The sequence below is a fragment of the Natator depressus genome, chromosome 11 (genome assembly GCF_965152275.1).
Source record: "Natator depressus isolate rNatDep1 chromosome 11, rNatDep2.hap1, whole genome shotgun sequence".
NCBI classification, from domain to species: domain Eukaryota; kingdom Metazoa; phylum Chordata; order Testudines; family Cheloniidae; genus Natator; species Natator depressus.
This window is the reverse complement of record NC_134244.1, coordinates 47,289,875-47,308,946: the sequence shown is the minus strand read 5'-3', so window position 1 is coordinate 47,308,946 and position 19,072 is coordinate 47,289,875. Positions and strand designations below refer to the sequence as shown.

The following is a 19,072-nucleotide window of genomic DNA, read 5'->3' as shown; positions in this document are numbered from 1 at the left end:
TGAAATGTAGAGATTTTATATAAAAAATTGGCACTTACTGAAAACATATTTTATATACACACACACACACATTTTTTTTATATATTATTTGATAATTTGTTAAGTTTTTTGCCATAGGTACTCATCTTTCAGAGATACTAGAAATGCAAAAACAAAACAAGCCCCCCCCCATCCCAAACTGGGCTTTAGTTCCTAAATTGAGCACTTGTTTTTGGAATGCTTTTAGTCCTTGTACATACATCTCTAGAGGGCTGGATCAAAATTGCATAGTGTGTTCCAGGGATTTTGTTTAAATGTACCAGTGCTTGAACAGTTGATTAGAAAATTATGCATCTACCTGTTAGATGAAAGTTCTGCATGCAGATTTTCAGTATTTACAACATTTAGGCTATGTACACATTATAGCTCAGGTTGGTATAAGCTTTGTTGCTCAGAAGTGTGAATATGCCACCCCATTAGCGACCTACATTACACTGACCTAGGTGCTGGTGTAGACAGTATTATGTCGGTGGTGGGAAAGCTGCCGCCGATGTAGCTACTGCTGCTCATAGGAGTAATTAAGTGAACAGGCGATCTCTCTCTCGTTAGAAGTGTCTGCAATAGCATTGGTGCTGCTGTAAGCTCTGTAGTATAGCCATAGCTATAGCCTTTGCTTAAACCATAGACTGCTTCTTCTCAGTGCGTGAACAGAAGGATTCTTATTCTGAGTATTGCCTTCTTTATTTCATGTCAGTTCAGACATGATTTGGCAGCTGATCTGTCAAGCAGCAAGAGTTAATGTAACTGTATTCTGTGGGTTTTCAAAAGGTGTCAGAGGGTCATGATCACTGTGCCCTATCCATGCTGATAAACTGGATGGATTCTGGTGGTGTGGGGGGAAGGTATAGAGGATGAGGAATCTTAGTTATTTGCAAGCTACAACTGTCTGCAACAGGTTTTGCAATATCAGCCTACTAAAATATTGAAATTCAGTATTTCACGATGAGGAAGGAAGCATCACAATACATTTGAATGATTTTTAAAGGTCTGTCAAATAAGGCTAAAAAATACGTATAAAATATATAAAAACACAGAAAACTGAGATCTCGATCAAGGATGGGTGTTTCCTGTTACTGTCCAGTGGCTCATCTCATTAACCAGAGCAAGGTAGTCCTTGGGCAACATGGGCTGTTTGCTAAAGGCAAATTCCCTTTTCTGTGGAACTACAGAAAGTATAGGGCCCTAGCTATTGCTAAGGCTGTTACCAATACTTGTTGACATTTCACTACCGTTTTTCTTGCAGCTACAACAAACGGATTAATGACATAAGAGAGTGCAAAGAAGCTGCTGTATCACATGCGTAAGTATCTTGTATAAAACCACAGCATACTGTGATTTTTCAGATCTGAGTACTGCTTAGTTTTGTAAAAAGCTTAAAACCAACAACAATGTTAACTGGATTTTTTTTATATCATGAGTGCATTTAAATGGAACTTTATACTGAGCTATCCTTGTCATACTAAGCTTATTGTTCTTAGCTTTGTTTTCTTTTTCCTGCTTGAGAGAGGTATGTTCTTGTTTACTGCTGTTTAAAAACAAACAAACCCAACCCCTTACTTGAACAAAGTCTTTGAATTGACATTTTTGTGCATGAAGTTTTCCTAAATTCAAAATCGGTTATGGGAATTGAGTTTTTCACCTTCATATTAAATCAGATCAAAATATCTTTGTATTCACTATTTCATCAAGTTTCACATGGAATGTGAAACTTTAATTTTTGAATAGTTGTAACTGTGTAAACACTTAACAGTGGCACAGGAGCACCACTACAGTTAAGGTTGCGTCATGACCGTGTTCGGAGATGGACCTTTCTAAGTCTTTTAAAACTGACATGTTTAGTTGGATTTCTTTGAAATTTGGTGCATTTCAGGAGGTGCAAGGTAAAGTTTGTGATCCAAATTTGGAGTCATTTGAGCCAGGAGTTCTGAAGATATAATCCCTGGAAAATATTAGCCATTTAAATTTTTATTTATTTATTTTATTTATTTATTTTTTGTCTCGTGCTAGAGATGTGATGTGAGTCAAAATAGTCTCAATCTGTAATGTTTTACCCAAGGTAGTGCATGACACCCATTCTATATTTGAGGGATCCAAATGGAAAACTGTATTTAAGAAAATGTATATTTTTTTTGCAATACACATACATCAATACCAAAAAATAGCTAGACGGTTTCCATTCCCACGATTTTATGTGTTTTAAACTACACTTTTGTAAGTGCTCTAAAATCCAAATGGCTACTCAGATTGCTGTGAAATTTGATATGCCTCATGGTGGCTCATGATCTCATTATTGATTCAAATTTGGGTTCCAGAGTTGCAGCTCCCCTCCCTCCCTCTCGTCCCAAAAGCATCACGGACCTCTTGGTTGCTGTGAAGTCACCCTTTAGTTAACACATCTAAAGATAAATTAATCACAAGCCCCCACCTAAAACAAAAGGATTTGCCTTGGAGTTACTGTAATTTGAGTTGTGGATGGCAGTTTTGTTTTGGGAGAATATAAGCAAAGTATTTGGGGGAAAATGTTATATGTGAATGCTTTCTGAGAAAGGAGAGGTGTTGGGGGATGGGGTGTGGGGGAATATAGGAAGGGGGGTGTTGAGGTCATATGGGGAGGCAAATAAATGTGGATGGATGGTAGTGGAGGTGAAAGGGGCGGGGGTGTCTGGAGACAGGTACAGCACCCCCTAGCTTGGCCAGGGTACCCCAATCTTCCTGCACCCTCCAACTGTCATTGCACCCCTACCTTCCTGCACTCAACAGCTCTGCTAGTGCACTCCTTTTGCACCCCAAGTGCACCTCAACCCTCTGCTCCCCACCTGGGTGCCAGTGCACCCCAGCCTCCCAGTCAGCTAGTGCATCATAACCTTCTGGCATCCCAATCATCCTTCATCCCCCAACTCTCCAGTGCACCCCAACCTGTTTGCACTGCATAGCTCTGCCTGAAGGAATTAGGTATTTTTAAGAACACTTTCGTAGATACCCAAAAAGCCAGAATTCAGGAGGAAAGCCATATTGGTTAAAAAATGTGGTTTAGAGCAGAAATGAAGGCAGCTATAAAACAAACGTACGTGTGTGTGTGTGTGTGTGTGAGAGAGAGAGAGAGACACACACACACACACACACACACACACGGAAGAAAGGTGAAGTTGATAGTAATGAATATAAATCAGAAGGTAGGAACTGTAGAAAACTGATAAGAGAAGCAAAGCAATTATAGTTCTCTGAAATCATCCACTCAATGTGCAGTGGCAGTCAAAAAAGCGAACAGAATGTTGGGAATCATCAAGAAAGGGATAGATAATAAGACAGAAAATATCATATTGCCTCTATATAAATCCATGGTACGCTCACACCTTGAATACAGCATGCAGATGTGGCATACCATCTCTAAAAAGGTATATTGGAATTGGAAAAGGTTCAGAAAAGGGCAACCAAAATTATTAGGGGTATAGAATGGCTTCCGTATGAGGAGAGATTAGTAAAACTGGGACTTTTCAGCTTAGAAAAGAGGTGACTAAGGTGGGATATGATAGAGGTCTATAAAATCATGAGTGGTATGGAGAAAGTAAATAAGGAAGTGTTATTTACTCCTTCTCGCAATATAAGAACAAGGGGCCACCAAATGAAATTAATAGGTAGCAGGTTTAAAACAAACACAAGAAAGTATTTTTTCATGGAACGCACTGTCAACCTCTGGAACTCCTTGCCAGAGGGTGTTGTGAAGGCCAATACTATGGCGGGGTTCAAAAGGGAGCTAGATAGGTTCATGGAAGATAGGTCCGTCAATGGCTATTAGCCAGGATTGGCAGGAATGGTGTCCCTAGCCTCTGTTTGCCAGAAGCTGGGATTGGGTGACAGGGCATGGATCACTTGATGAAAACCTGTCTGTTCTTTCCCTTTGGGTCACCTGCCATTGGCAACTGTCAGAGGACAGGATACTGGGCTTGATGGACCTTTGGTCTGACCCAGTATGGCCATTCTTATGAACAAGGAGCAGTCTGTGGCCAGTAGAGTTAAGGACAAAAAGTAGTTAAAGTATATTAGGAACAAAAATAATCCTAGCAATAGTATTAGTCCATTACCAGATAGAAATGGTAAAATTATTACTAATGCTACAAAAAACACAAATATTAAATATTTCTGTCCTGTATTTGTGGGGTGGGGAAGATGAGGTAGTCTCATAATAACTCTTTCCATTTCACTAGTATCTTAGGAGAAGGTTAAACAACAGCTACTAAAGTAGCATCAGCTCTAGGCAACTTGCATCCAAGAGCTTTTTTTTAAAAAGCTGACTGAGAAGTTCACTGGACCGTTAATGTTGATTTTCATTAAGCCTTGGAGAACTGGGGATGTTTCAGAAGACTAGAAGAAAGCAATGTTGTGTCAATATTTAAAAAGAGTAAACAGGATGACCTCTGTAATTGTCAGCCTGACATTGATCCCAAGCAAGATAATGGAGTGGTTGATACAGGACCTGATTAATAAAAAATTAAGAGGGTAATATAATAAATGCCAATCAGCTTGGACATAAGGAAAATATATCCTGTCAAACTAACTAGTTGATTTTTTTTAAAGAGATTTCAAGTTTGGTTGATAAGGTAATAGTGTTTCTGTAATATACTTAGACTTCTGTAAGGCAGTTGCCCTGGTACTGCTGTGATATTCCCCAGGGTATAATCTGGACTGTTGAACCACTGTCCCCTTTACTCTGTAGCCCCGGGTGCCTTCTACACTGCTCTGCTAGTGACGAGCAGCCTCTCCAGGCTCTGCTCACACACAGCCATTAGCATGGAAAGTCACTCCTAGCAGAGTTGCATCGATGTTCTCCTACCTAGTCAAGAACAAGGCAACACCCGCAAATGCCCCAGCCTTGCACACCAGGAATGTGCGTCTTGCACTGCTCAGGACCCCTTTACCCCCGAACAGAGTAAGCTCATTAAAAGTCCATCATTTCATCAAAGGGAGTGAATATGCACCAGCCTTTTTAACCTGAGAAGAGATTCTCCAAACTCTTAAATCAAAACATACTGGTTTAGATAAACGAATAAAAGAAGTTTATTAACTAGAGAAAGATTTTAAGTGAGAAGTAGTAAAGGAATAAAAGTCAGAATTGGTTACAAAAGATAAAACACACAGGCTATTTCCTAAACGTTACTAATCTAAATAATATTTGAAAGCAAAAGAATTTTTCTCACCCCAAACTTTCAGCAGTCCATACTAACTGGAAAGCCTTCCAATGAGGACCACTCCCCCCTAGTTCAATGATGGTTCTTTGTTTTTGAAACAGTCTTGCTGCTGTGAGTAGACAGAGGAGAAGAGATAATGTATAGGTCTTATTTTATACCCTCCTCCTCTCTTTGAGGAATGCTCCATGAAACCCTACCAAAACAACCAGGGACACCCCTCCTAAGAACAGAGCGGATGGGGGTCTCTGTGGGTCCATGTCCAGCCACAGATGGTCAGAGGCAGCCTGAGGACCCAGACAGTCACAGAGCAGGTGGGGTACATGGGGGGGGGGGGGGAAGGACAGAGTGCTGCCATTGTCTCATAGCCTAGAAGGGCAACAACAGAAGCCAATTGAGTGAAGCAGAGCCCCGAATGATTCTTTGAGCCTTCCACTCCTAGCTGTGCTTTGACCTTTTCTGCCTCCCAGTCTGCAGCTAAAATCTACCTCAAAATAACACTTCCATTTATCTGAACCCTGGGTTAGCCAAAAATTCAATGTTCCCCATGGCATTCAGATACATGGGAGCATATCATACTTAAGACCCGTACACTGGTTACCCTAATAGCCATCTACAGGTTTGGCTTTTAAAGGCAAATTAGACTTCTAAAAACTCAACTTTTTTTTTTTTTTTTTTTTTTTTTTCCATTTTAAGACATAAAATACCTGAAAATAATTTCCTGCTACTTTTCCGTTAAGGACAAAATTCAGTGGGGATGTAAGGCTTTATAAATAATACATCATCAAGGAAACCAGGTAGTTTATGCCCCAAATTTAGGTTTATTTAACAAAATAAATGTTCAAATTTCCAAGGGACAATTTTTTTAATTTACGCATTCCCCCGGCATTTTTTGAAATCTCCACGATATAGCATTGTTATGCTAATGTGTGAAAACTCAAAGTAACTGGCTAGAAACCTGAGTGAAATACAAATTGAAAAGTGAGTTGTGAAGGATAGATTATTAAACTTCTTAGTGATTTAAAGTATTAGTAATGGAGGTGACATTTTTAGTCTGACCCTTGTTCTTTCAATTACTGAATTTTCTTTGAAGTTGGTGAAATATGAACTGTAAATATTAAGACCAAAACATTTAATTTAAAAATAAAACTCTTCCCCCAACCCATTTTTATAGTGACTCAGAGTAGATATTGATGATTAATGAATTTCAATCTTTGTTTTTTTAATACAGTGGATCAATGCATAGAGAAAGACGCAAGTTTTTACGGTCTGCACTGAAAGAACTAGCTACTGTCCTGTCCGATCAGCCAGGCCTGTTAGGTCCCAAGGTAATTGCAGTAGTTATATTTGATGGGTATGTAGCCTATTACATTTTCTTCCAAACTTCTTACGATGAGCTAATTTTTAATATGTCTTGGAAAAAATTCTACTTTAAAAAAGGTAAAATCTATACATATAAGTTGTTTGTTTTAGGAACTAATTGATATTTTTCCTTTTCCAGGCACTTTTTGTATTTATGGCATTATCCTTTGCTCGTGATGAAATTATTTGGCTTCTTCGTCATGCAGATAACATGCCTAAAAAGAGTGCAGATGACTTCATAGATAAGTAGGTTAACAATATTTAGTGTGGTACTTTAAATCTTTATGCAGAATTAACAGGGAAAATATATTTGAATGTAAGATGATCTGTGCAGGAATCATTGTGGGTGTATGTGTGAATTAGGGCTGTTCAGAAAAGTGGAAATTTCAACTTTTCATTGAAATACTAAACCCTGAAATTTTAGCCAAAAACTGGAACTTTTTGATGAAAACTTAAAACTTGGTGGAGACAGCTGACACTTTTCATTAAAAATTTAGTCAAAACCCCAATTGATCTTGGAAGCAGTTCAGATGGAAAAATTTTGACTAGCCTTGGTTTGTGTAAACCAGCTGCTTATACTTTTTGTTGAAGCAATGTAACAGAAAATTATATAGATAGAAATTAGTTCTAAATTTATCTTGCATTGTAAAATTACTAATACCCCAATCCTATGGAGAAGTTCAAGTGACTAGTGTTAAATCAGATAGCCCTAATCCAGTTGTACAAAGTGCCATACATAAACAAGCAAGGTGGCAGCAGGAGACCTGAATAAAGAAATGATTCTGATGGACTTCGGGGGAACAGCGCCAGCTCTCTTAAGTAGCCAATCCAGGAACTTCTCTGTCTTCAAGTGGACTAGCTAATCTCTGTGAATCTCTTCTCCCATGAGAGTAAAAACTGACTGGAAAGTTCCTTGAAGGTTTGCTATCAGTAGAGCAAGCTAACCATGAATCTCTTCACAACAGTGAAGATCGAGCTTTCTGTGCTTTACAATTAGAATAGGAAACCCTGTGATTCAACCAGTGATCTGTTCTCCATCCACTGGGGAGAGTCAGCTGATACATCCCATTCACTTGGTTCCATAGGTTTTGAGAGAGAGAAAACTAGATAAAATCTGATCCTAATAACACCATGCTGGCACCCATTAGCTGTTAATCCTAATATTTTTCCTTCAACAAATCTTATATGCTGAGTCTGTGGAATACTAGAAAAACTACATGTAAAGGCTTGGTTTATGAAAAGAAAACTCCTAACAATATTGGCTGTCACATCTCTTCAATACTAATACCAAGAAGGATATTCACCTTAAACTTATTACCTTACCTAGGAGAAATTACCCTAGTGTGTACAACTTAACCCTGTGCCATCTGTGGTATGCAAAAACCCTTTGCGCTCAGTGTTTGAGGAGCCATCGGAGGCCCTTCTGTGAATGTTGTCCACTGTGTGTGTCACCCTTCACTATGCAGGTCTGAGGGGAGTGGAGAACCTGTCATAAATCCCTTGCTGGGTAGTTCTTGGATGGAGATTAAATACAGTGCTGCATGGGCTCACGTTCCTTTTCTCAAATCTTTGTGTCCATTTACTTTTTTTAGGTAACCGTTCATAGTGATTGTTTCCTTGGACAGGAGTGTGGAGAGTTTCCTAATGCTCCCTCAATAAGGTGGCTGTTAGATAATCCCTACCATCATTTATTTACAGGCTGGACAGTAGTTCTCCTAGAACCAGAAAAATTACCGTTAACATATGTTGTGTTTATCTTATTCCCATGTGCCATAACCTAGGTAAAATCACTGCCACCAGAAAAATCACTAACTTGTGGGTAGAACAGAAAATCTCTGGATTAAATCTATCAAGTAACTACCTGGCAATCAGTTCACAGCTTCATTTGAAATTAAGTGGATGTTTAGCACATTAAGAGGTATGGTTTTCAGACAATGCTGGGAGCCGTAGTCTAAGGCCAGGTCTAAGGCTAAAAAATTAGGTCTACCCAGGTCCATCGCTTGGGGGACATTGAGTGTCGGATAAGATGATCTAATTTCCCCAGGGTAGACAGTGCTAGGTTGACAGAAGAATTTTCCCATTGACTTACCTACTGCCTTTTGGGGAGGTGAATTAACTACGCTCATCAGAGAACCCCTCCCATTGCTGTAATGAGTCTCTACACTGAAGTGCTCCAGCAGTGCATCTGCAGCGCTGCAACTGTGCTGATGTAGTGTTTCAAGTGTAGACAGGCCCTAAGATAGTGCTGCTCCCTAGTTCTTTGTATAGTATCACTCATTGTGGGTACTGCTAGGCATAGCCTGTTTCCAGACTAGTGAGCATCCAGCAGATAAAGAAACTTTGATCTTGTTTTGTAAACTGATTTATATTTTAGTAGGTAGAACTTCCAGTAAGAAAGCCTCACCATTATAATTATTATTTAAGTTGTATTTCACAGAATTAATCAATTTGATTAGTAGATGATACAGACATTTCAATTGGGGTGCTAGTGGTGAGAGGGAGGATTTCTTTAGAGAATAGAGTTGGATCTAAAAGCGTTCCTTTGGGGCCAGAGCCTTGTGTTTTTTTCTCTTCTCACTGAAAGACTCTAGTAAATGTTTTTTTTAAAAGAAAACAGTGAAAGCTTAAAGCCAATATACTGTTCTAAATCCTTTGTAAACAAGTGTTTCTAGTGGAAAGGGCTCTATCTTGACCTCTTTCAAGAGGGGTATGTTTTTATATTTGTAAACTTTTCCTTTTTTTTGCTTCCTAAGGCACATAGCTGAACTGATATTCTACATGGAAGAGCTCAGAGCTCATGTGCGAAAATATGGACCAGTGATGCAGAGATATTATGTGCAGTATCTCTCAGGTTTTGATGCTGTGGTCTTAAATGAACTTGTGCAGGTGAGGGGCTGTTTGTTCATTTGTTTTTATAAACACATCTGCACATTTGCCAAAGAGCTTGTTTAGCTATTGTGTCTGATGTGGCATCTAGAAATGCATCTCACTTTGTATAAAACTTCGCTGCATTTGTGCTGCTTAAATAATAACTTTTGCAAAATAAAACAAACCAAATAGTTCATGGTTCTGCTTTGTGCTATAGAGATTGAGCTTTTGGTGAAAAATCTATATTCACCTAAAGGTACAAACTAAAATAGATTAAGACTCCTGGCTGTGTTCTTTCAACAAGTGACTGGCAAGAACTCCTGTAGCTTCAGAGTTGTAAAACTATTGAACCACCTCACCAGTGCATGGTACATTCCTGCTTCTATCAGTGTGAAAAAGGAACGGACAGGATCTAGACTACACAAATGGATCTAGACTACACAAATGGAACTGCAAATGTCTCAAAAGAAATTTCTGACCGCAAAGGAGAACATGCTCACAAAGTTCACTGATTCCTCCCCATCTCAGAGGGGTGGTTGGGGCTACCTTCAATATATGGACCTCTTTGCAATACCTCTACCTACTAAGTTACTGTTTTTTTACACAAGAGACAGCCCCTGTACCATGGAGATGTACATTGATATCCATGGATACCTTTGCTATTTCATAGGGAAGGACTTTTACATACACCTTGCATGGTTTCATAGATAAGAAGCCTGGCCAATCTGAGGAGAAATGTGTGTTCCAAGATGCTGATAATGACTTACTATATGAGAGAGATCTTTCTCATCCCTACTGCATATGATAGTGCTCAGCCCGTTAGGTTGACGGTTTCTCCACATCTGATATCCTAGCACCTGCGCACATCATCTCCCAAGTAAAGTCCCTGTCTTCACTAGCTCCTGAAAGGGTAGAAATAAAGAGGTTCAGTGCTTCAAGGCAGCTGCTTCAAGTTCTCCCATCTGCTCAACAGGAGTTTGTTGAAATATATGTAACTGACTGGTGATGAGATTCTTCACTAGTGTCATATCTCTTGCCTGTAAGGCACCTTTGCCTGCTTGGGACAGGCCAGTAGGGCAGAGAATGCAGAGATATCACAAGAAAATTCCATTTATTTTGTCAGAGTAGCTATACCTAAAATATCAGCGGCCATGGCTGCAAACCAGAGTGGTAGAGCTTGGATGGCTCAAAACTCTCAGATCAAGAAAGCCACTAACTATATATATTTTTATTTGGAAAGTGACTTTTAACTCATCATTGCCTGGGGCATGGGCAGGCTAAGCAACAGAACTCTCAATCAGACTTCACTATGTGATTCTTGAAGGCCAGGACCTTTTGGATAGTATTAAATATGCTGATAACATTCAGCAAATGATATTTCCATAGCAACAGGCAAAGCAGACGAGTTTTGAGTTTATGTAAAATAACTTGCCAGGAATAGAATTGGTATCTTGTGAAAACTGTTTTGTTTTTAAAGCTCAAAGCAACTGGAAATTAGTATGATTAACACAATATTAGCCAAATTATTTTTTTCACCTAGAGGATGACCAAGGTATGGAATGGTGATCTATAGTGTATTTACACTTTACTTTTGTGTGACCAGTAGAGGGAGCTCACATTTTGCTAATCTGTACTTCTGTCCACATGAGTGCATTCATTTCTTATTTAATTAGATTGTAGATATTCAACCTAATTATTGTAAGTGGTGTAAATTCTGTTTTAATTATTGAACTTAATACTGTAAAACAGTAACAATAACTGTCCACAGTTGTTTACATTTTAATTCTTTTTAAATTGTTATTTAAAACTAAGTGAATACTTGGAGTTACTGATTTGGAATGATTTAATTGCTTCTAGCAATTTAAATACTTTTTGCTGCTTATATATGTTTCACCTGTCATCAAATCATCCTTATCTATTATCTGGAAAAGTTTTATATCTATAAAAGTTGTACTCTTATTTCTTCATAACTACATGCTCCGAAGTGATGGTATAAATTACATTTTTTTCTGAATTTGACATCAGTGAACCCTGAGAGATGATTTCCTAGACACAGTAAATGACCTTTGAGCTCTTTGTACAAATGTACATTAAGATGAACCATGAAATGAGGAAATGATCATAATACCGGGTTGAGTCCTGGAGCTAACTACTTTTAGTCCTTGACCAATACCAAAAACACAGTGATAGGTTGAAGTGATTAAGTGGTGAGATCCAGTATCTTTTGAAACTCCATGTCTGAAAATCCAAGAATATTGACCATAATTAGAATTAACCAAAACAGTAATTTTTATATAAGTAGTCTTCCATTGCAATATGGTCTTAGTGTTTACAACAACTGCTATCTCTGTGAAACAGTACTTTTTATATTGTCTGAAATCTTCATATCTCATCTCCCAAATGGTATAAATCAGTGGTTTTTGACCTTTTTTTGTTTGAGGACCCCTACAAAATTTCGAATGGAGGTGTGGACCCCTTTGGAAATCTTAGATGTCTGTGGACCCCCAGGTTGAAAAAAACTGGTATAAATCATATCTAACTGTCGGTTCATGAACTGTTAGATGTGGAAATCATAGTTGAAGTAGGATTTAATGGGAAGCAAGGTGGTGAGCTAGTGTGGTCATGTGTTTAATAGTCTGTCTTGCAGCTTGCCTGGTCTAACTTTTGCATGCAGAGAGGTCAGGTGTCCATCTAGTTCAGCAAAATACTAGGAACAGAAAAATGTGTAGTGACTATTGCCTGAATGACTAGGCTGGAGAGAGTGGCGGCTTTACCTAGAATGCTCATAACAGTGCACTGTTCACTAAAGTATTGCTTAAATCCATTTGCAGCTACACAGGGATTGTAATATTTTTTCTCATCACTGGCTGAGGACAGCTTGGAAAAGTTTATTCGTTCCAGAACCACTTGCACCAGTCTCCTAAATTAAGGCTTCCTCTAGAGATTCTGTTTTCTTGTTCTTAAAGTTAACTTTTTAAGAAGTTTTAAAAAAAGCCACTCTGGTGTGTATTAAATTTGTGGACTTGATTATTCTTGGTATTGTTTCTGTTAAGCCATTAATGTGTTTCCATTGTTTTAGAATCTTTCAGTGTGCCCTGAAGATGAATCAATCATCATGTCCTCCTTTGTAAACACTATGACTTCCCTGAGTGTGAAACAAGGTAAGTCTGTTCAGATGAAGAGCTCAAGCAAAAGTGGACTGGAGCTTAGTCTCTATTACCTTGAAGCTCAGGCTTTCTGGTGTTTTAGGATCAGAGATCTTTTCTCTTAATCCCATTCTGTATGGTGGCTGCTACTCTCCATTCTTCTTCCTCCTGTTTGCTTCCTGTTGTCTTGTACAGCCCCATCTGTTTGATACATCAGTGCGCATTCAGCAAAGGGAAATTTATTGGAAGGAATCCTGATTTCTGAAAATCAGAGATTAGTATTCAAGTAAGTTTCACATTGCTGTTGCTGGCACAGCTATAAATGGGAAAGAGTGTACCTGGAATCTTAAGCAGGAGTGAAACACTTATATCAGGCAAAATGCACTTTCATTGCTGCTGCACATACATTGTCATGGTGTTCCACTGATTTCAGTTCACAGAATTTGGAATGCCGCAACACAGCATCAAAGTGATTAAGTGAAAGAGGAGGAAGAAAAACAGTGGGATAATAGAGCGTTGAAACTATTAAAAATTACTTGGTCTTTTCTGTAAAATGCACAGTGGGCAGAACATCATCTTTATTACGCAGTGGGCATATCAGAGCAATGTCATGTAGTGGTATGTCAAATTAGACTACTATAAAGTCAATTTCTGATAGGCATGTTGTTAACCTAAGGGACTCCTTATGTTTAATCTTTAGTTACCATTGTCGGTGCGCACAATCTAGGGTAACAGTGTATTGTATTATTGCTTTTCTTACTCTGAGGGGACCAGAGTCCATTCCTTGAGAGGCAACTTCACCTGTTAGGCTGTGAGGAAGAGGTCTGCAAAGCAGCTATGTGGTCCTTATCATACATTTACCAGGCTTAGGATAGACACACAAGCCTTTGTAGCTGCAACTTTGACAAAACTGTTACAGTTTTTGTGGTAGTAGTCCCACTTTTTCATTTAAAGTAAGTGTTATTCATCACTCATACATATAAATGCTTTATCCATTCAAAGTCAGTTTTATTCGCATGATCATATATGCTGGTTTGGAATACTTTTAAGTAAATTTATCAGACCAAATCTAACCTTATTCTCCTAAAGCAGGCGCTGGCAAACTTTTTGGCCCGAGGGCCACATCAGGGTTGCTAAACTGTATGGAGGGCCAGGTAGGGAAGGCTGTGCCTCCCCAAACAGCCTGGCCCCCGTCCCCTATCCGACCCCTCCCACTGCCTGCTCCGTGACTGCCCCCCCTCAGAACTCCTGACCCATCCAATGCCCCCCTCCTCTCCTTGTCCCATGACCGCCCCCTCCTGGGACCACCTCCCCCTAACCACCACCCCCTCCCCCCGGACCCTCACCTCCTATCCAGCCCTCCCTATCCCCTGACTGCCCCGACCCCTATCCACACCCCCACCCCTTGACAGGCCCCCTGGGACTCCCACGCCTATCCAACTGCCCCTGTTCCCAGTCCCCTGACCGTCCGTCCCCGTCCTTCCCAGAACCTCCACCCCTAGCCACCCCCTGCTCCCTATCCCCTGACTGCCCCCTGAGACCCCGTGCCCCTTGTTCAACCCCCCCGCTCCCTTACCGTGCTGCTCAGAGCAGCAGGAGCTTGCAGCCCTGCCGCCTGCCTGGAGTCTGCCGCACTGTCTGGCAGGAGCGGCAGGCCAAAGCACTGGTGGCGTGACGAGCTGAGGCTGCAGGGGAGGGGCCGAGGCTAACCTCCCCTGCCGGGAGCTCAGGGGCCGGGCAGGACGGTCCTGCGGACCGTAGTTTGCCCACCTCTGTCCTAAAGAAATTGTACATTAAGAACCTTGGTATTAAAAGTGTCCTTAGAAAAATGATTGAATTTTTGTGTTCATATTTACTTTTTAAAGATTTTATTTTAGTCTGTGTTTTTTTCTGATGCAGTTGAAGATGGAGAGGTGTTTGACTTCAGAGGAATGAGATTAGATTGGTTTAGATTGCAGGTAAGTTTTAAATGTATGTACTTCTGCATGTATGTTGTAAGGAATTATTTGTTTTTAAATTATCTATTATTGCCTGTTTAACTGTGTTTATCTTGCAAGTGAGTGACAGATATTGAAAGGAGGACAACTTAATATACTGCTACAAAATAAAATTTATTACAGATCAGAAAGAAAATCATAAGGTTTTTAACTGAGAATTAAAAAATTAAATGCTCAAGTGTCTAAATACTTCATGCTATTGCGTGGCCAGCTATATTAACAAGGTGTCGTTGTATATAACTGTATTATATTCCATTAGATTGGTCATTGATTGCATTTGAGATAATCAATATAAATGGCATATCTAGTATTGTCTTAGTGGTTTTCACATCAGTAAAATATAATGGAAGCTTAGAGTGTGATTGTTCTCTGAAAAGTGGCTCTAAACATGTCATCGTGTTCTGTGTTTGTTTCAAAGGTTCCTTAGTTCCAAACTCCTCTCCCCCCCCCCCCCCCCCCCAGCCAAATAAATGTCAGCACTGGAAATTCAACCCTGGATCTGAAAGTTGTGTTTTTTCTGGCTCTTGCATTATCACCAGTAATAGATTCCTCAAGTTACCTTCTGATCTTAGGTTTTACACTTGTACAATTTTTCTCTTATGAGTCTGCACAGATGTAAGTAATGGCAGAATTTAGCCCTACCATTAGAACTTAGTTAACAAATCTGGTGCTTGAACCAAAATAGAATACAGCACACTCAGTCCCAGTAATATTGGCCCTGCAGTGCTAACAGGATTAAAAAATAATTAAAACTTATTTATGTTTGTAGAGTAAGTAGATGCAATTCTGACTACACACAGTGAAACAAATCTGTTGAATGACTGCTGTTTTTACATAGTCACTTGCCAATGTATGGCCGTACTTTTCATTGTCTTTTATTACACCCTTAATTGTAGTAGACCCCAAATTACTTTTACAAATGTAAATTGAAATACAAATTTTGCATAGGTAGAGCTTTCCTTTGCCTGAAATGTGACATCTGTTTAAGCATCACATTGCCATACCACGCAACCATTTAAGCAAGAAAGCGAAAAATACTGTGTATTGTTGACATGGAAGAATATTGAGATAGGTAGAATGAAATTTGGCATAGACATGGGTTTTGGGCTGCTACTCTGAAACAAAATCACTGTAGACTTCCAAATATTAAGAGAATAATATTCCAAATAATATTCCTGTTCTTGAGTGTTTTATTGGAAAGAAAAGCAAAATTCCAGATTGTCAAGTGGCAGGCCAGTCATCTTTCTGGGAAAGTATTTTTAAGATAGCATAAAGTGCCTGGTTTTCCTCAGCTGTGCAAAGAAGCTGTAAAGACAGGATTGGAAAAACATGATCTCCCTTTTGATGTAACTTTTTTTCACAAATAAAACACATGCTCAAAGATCTTTTTGGATTTGGGCCCAGGAAATCTTTGGCTACAGATGTAATGTGACTGAAATTCTTAAATTAACTTCCTCGCATGTAACATCTGCAACAGTAGCAGAGTAACACATTCTGATTGGTAATTGCAGGGAGCTGCAGCAATATTTGTTTTAAAAAGAACTGGAAGGTCTCTTCAACAGAACATTAGTAGCCAAATCTGAGGTATTAGATCCTCAAATGAACTCTCTTTGTTGTGATAGAAATAAGAAAACTCCTATTTAAAAAAAATATTTCAGTTTCAACAAAAATTGGTTATTGGGGGGGAAAAAAAACCCTAGATTTTGTTATTAGTTAAAATTAAGCATAAATCTGAATACCATTACATATCAGACTCTTCTCCTGTAGTGCATTAAATGGAAGGGTACAATCTATTTTTAAATATAAATGGAAGCTAATATAAGTAATAATAACTTGTCAGCCATTGATGACAGATAGTTCTTGCCTTGCATTTTTTCAGCACTTTTCTGTAAATACATGAATTTCATACAGGCATACTGTAAATCCTGCTTTGTAACTCACCCTTTGCTGATATGAAAAAAGAGAGTAACTATAATATTGTCTGCTAAAGGGGGCACTGGCAACTTGAAATCTAGTCATTTTTTTAAAAGTTAGATTGTTACTACATCTGTACCTGAATTTCCTTGCCAATTTTTATTTAATCATTTTTCTACGTTTTACAGTGTCTCTCCAATTGCTACAAGAAAATACACACAAACACACGGCTTATGATTCAAAAAGTGCTGTGGGCTGCGCAAACTGAAAAATAAAGAAAGTTAATGTTTCTCGTATCTTACTTATAGTAATCATTGTGTACTTTATAACAATAGCAAAAACAAAGCAGAATTTACCATTTCTTATTTTACTGTGCTGAGATTAGACTATAGAATTAAAATGGAAAGCAGAAAAGAGTGATTAGAGATTTTGTTGGGTATGGTGATTAGATAAGCAGATTTTCCTAAAGCCTAATATCAAATTTTCCATAAAACATCTAAGTTGAAATCCTGTCCCCACTGAACTTCATGGGAGTTCTGCCATTGTCTTCAACAGAGTTGGACTATCACTACTAGCATGTTAAAAAGGACAGTACATGACATTTGTCAGAGCTTTTAAACCTTTTTTTTAAACTCTGATTATAGCTACCATTTAGAAGCACAAAACTGAAGTCTTTTTTGCTACCCATTTGTTTTCCATCCATCAGTCACCGATATGTTGTTAGACTGTTCATGAGTACTATCCTGCTGATGTCTTTTTGTTTTTAAGGAGTGAATTGAAGCATTTGTTTAAAAACTATACATCAAGAATTACATACACAACAAAGAAATGCAGGAAAAATTATCAGGTTAAATTTGGAGTGAACTAGCCTTGTCTTGGGTCCCTTTTGGCCCACCTATGCTTTTTTAAAATGGGAAACTTATAGTAGAATCCTAATTGGGATTTAAAACTGTAAAATTCATTTAATAGCTGGAGATGCAGGAGAGCATGATTCTCCCACCCTCTTCAGTCTTTGCAGAGTCAAGCTGCTTTTTTGCTTCTTCAAAGCTGTTCATGCCTCCACCCATTTCTTACATTTCTGCTTCCATCTCTTCCTACATGTCAAGCTTCTTTTCTGATTTCACATTGTCTCCTCACCTCACAGTACCACATGCACCAGGAGTGACCTTGCAATAAAATGTATGGCTGGATTCTTCCTTCTGCTCTTTCAGAAACTTTGGAAAGTGTTACGCTATGAAGCATTCTGTGTTGTGTTTTGTTGTCATATTCACTCCTGCCTTTAGATTGTAATTTCTTCAGAACTACTATTCAGCACAGACCAATCTTGGTATTAATGCTTTGATCCACTGTTCCATTTCTAGCTCCTATCTCCACTTCTTGACTGAAGGCAGGATCTGCAGGTGATATGCTAATGACATCGGGAAAGAGCAGCATTCCCAGAATTAACCAAGCACTGTCCAAAGACTAAGCTGAGATACTGTTTTGGCTGAGATGTTCCCTCTTCTACTAATAAGCAGGCTTTCAAATGGACGTTGTTCAGATTCTTATCACATGCAAGAGATTGGTTTTGCAGAGCCTACTAGCCCAGGAAGCTGCTGGCTTATGCCCATGCATTGAGAGCAGGGAGTGAGGTTGAGCCTCTCTGATTCTTTGAACATCTTCAGTCAGGGACTGCTGGCAGAATTGGGTCCAGCTCTTCCTCATATCTACTCTTCTCCCTACATCTGCAAAAGAACATGTATAGTTAGTAGGAGAGAGAGGTTCTTGGTGTGTGCGAAGTGGGCTTTTTTGAATTGCAGCGTCCATCAGGGCTGTGCATGCAACCTGTGTCTTTTCGTGCTAAGACATAAAGGGTAATTTGACTGAACTCCTCCCTGAGGAGGAGTTCGGATTTACCACCTGTAGCAACGAGACAAAACCCAGCAAGCATCTGACCTGCTACTCCTATGGAGCTTCAGACTTATAGATTTTAAGGTCATAAGGGACCATTATGATCTTCTAGTCCGACCTTCTGCACAATGCAGGCCACAGAATCCCACCCACCCACTCCTGCAACAAACCTCTAACCTATGTCTGAGCTATTGAAGTCCCCAAATCATGGTTTAAAGACTTCAAGGTGCAGACAATCCTCCAGCAAGTGACCCGTGCCCCACACTGCAGAGGAAGGCGAAACCCCCCCCAGGGCCTCTTCCAATCTGTCATGGAGGAAAATTCCTTCCCGACCCCAAATATGGCAATCAGCTGAACCCTGAGCATGTGGGCAAGACTCACCAGCCAGATACCCAGGAAAGAATTCTCTGTAATAACTCAGATCCCACCCCATCATAGGCCATTGGGCATATTTACTGCTAATAGTCAAAGATCAATTAATTGCCAAAATTAGGCTATCCCATCATACCATAACCTCCACAAACTTATCAAGCTTAGTCTTGAAGCCAGATATGACTTTTTTTGCCTCCACTTCTCCCGTTGGAAGGCTGTTCCAGAAATTCACTCCTCTGATGGTTAGAAACCTTCATCTAATTTCAGGTCTAAACTTCCTGATGGCCAGCTTATAACCAGT

At 39.3% G+C, this 19,072-nt stretch overlaps 1 protein-coding gene across 4 annotated transcripts in view; it reads left to right on the top strand.

Moving 5' to 3' along the window:
* NCKAP1 (NCK associated protein 1) overlaps positions 1 to 19,072 on the top strand; it is a 112,761-nt gene that overhangs the window by 47,918 nt on the left and 45,771 nt on the right. For all 4 annotated transcript variants that reach the window (XM_074967730.1, XM_074967729.1, XM_074967728.1 and 1 more), the window contains 6 exons: positions 1,283 to 1,339; positions 6,454 to 6,550; positions 6,724 to 6,830; positions 9,338 to 9,470; positions 12,532 to 12,613; positions 14,498 to 14,556. In XM_074967730.1, coding sequence (XP_074823831.1) covers positions 1,283 to 1,339; positions 6,454 to 6,550; positions 6,724 to 6,830; positions 9,338 to 9,470; positions 12,532 to 12,613; positions 14,498 to 14,556 — 535 coding nt within the window. The remainder of the gene's footprint in view (positions 1 to 1,282; positions 1,340 to 6,453; positions 6,551 to 6,723; positions 6,831 to 9,337; positions 9,471 to 12,531; positions 12,614 to 14,497; positions 14,557 to 19,072) is intronic.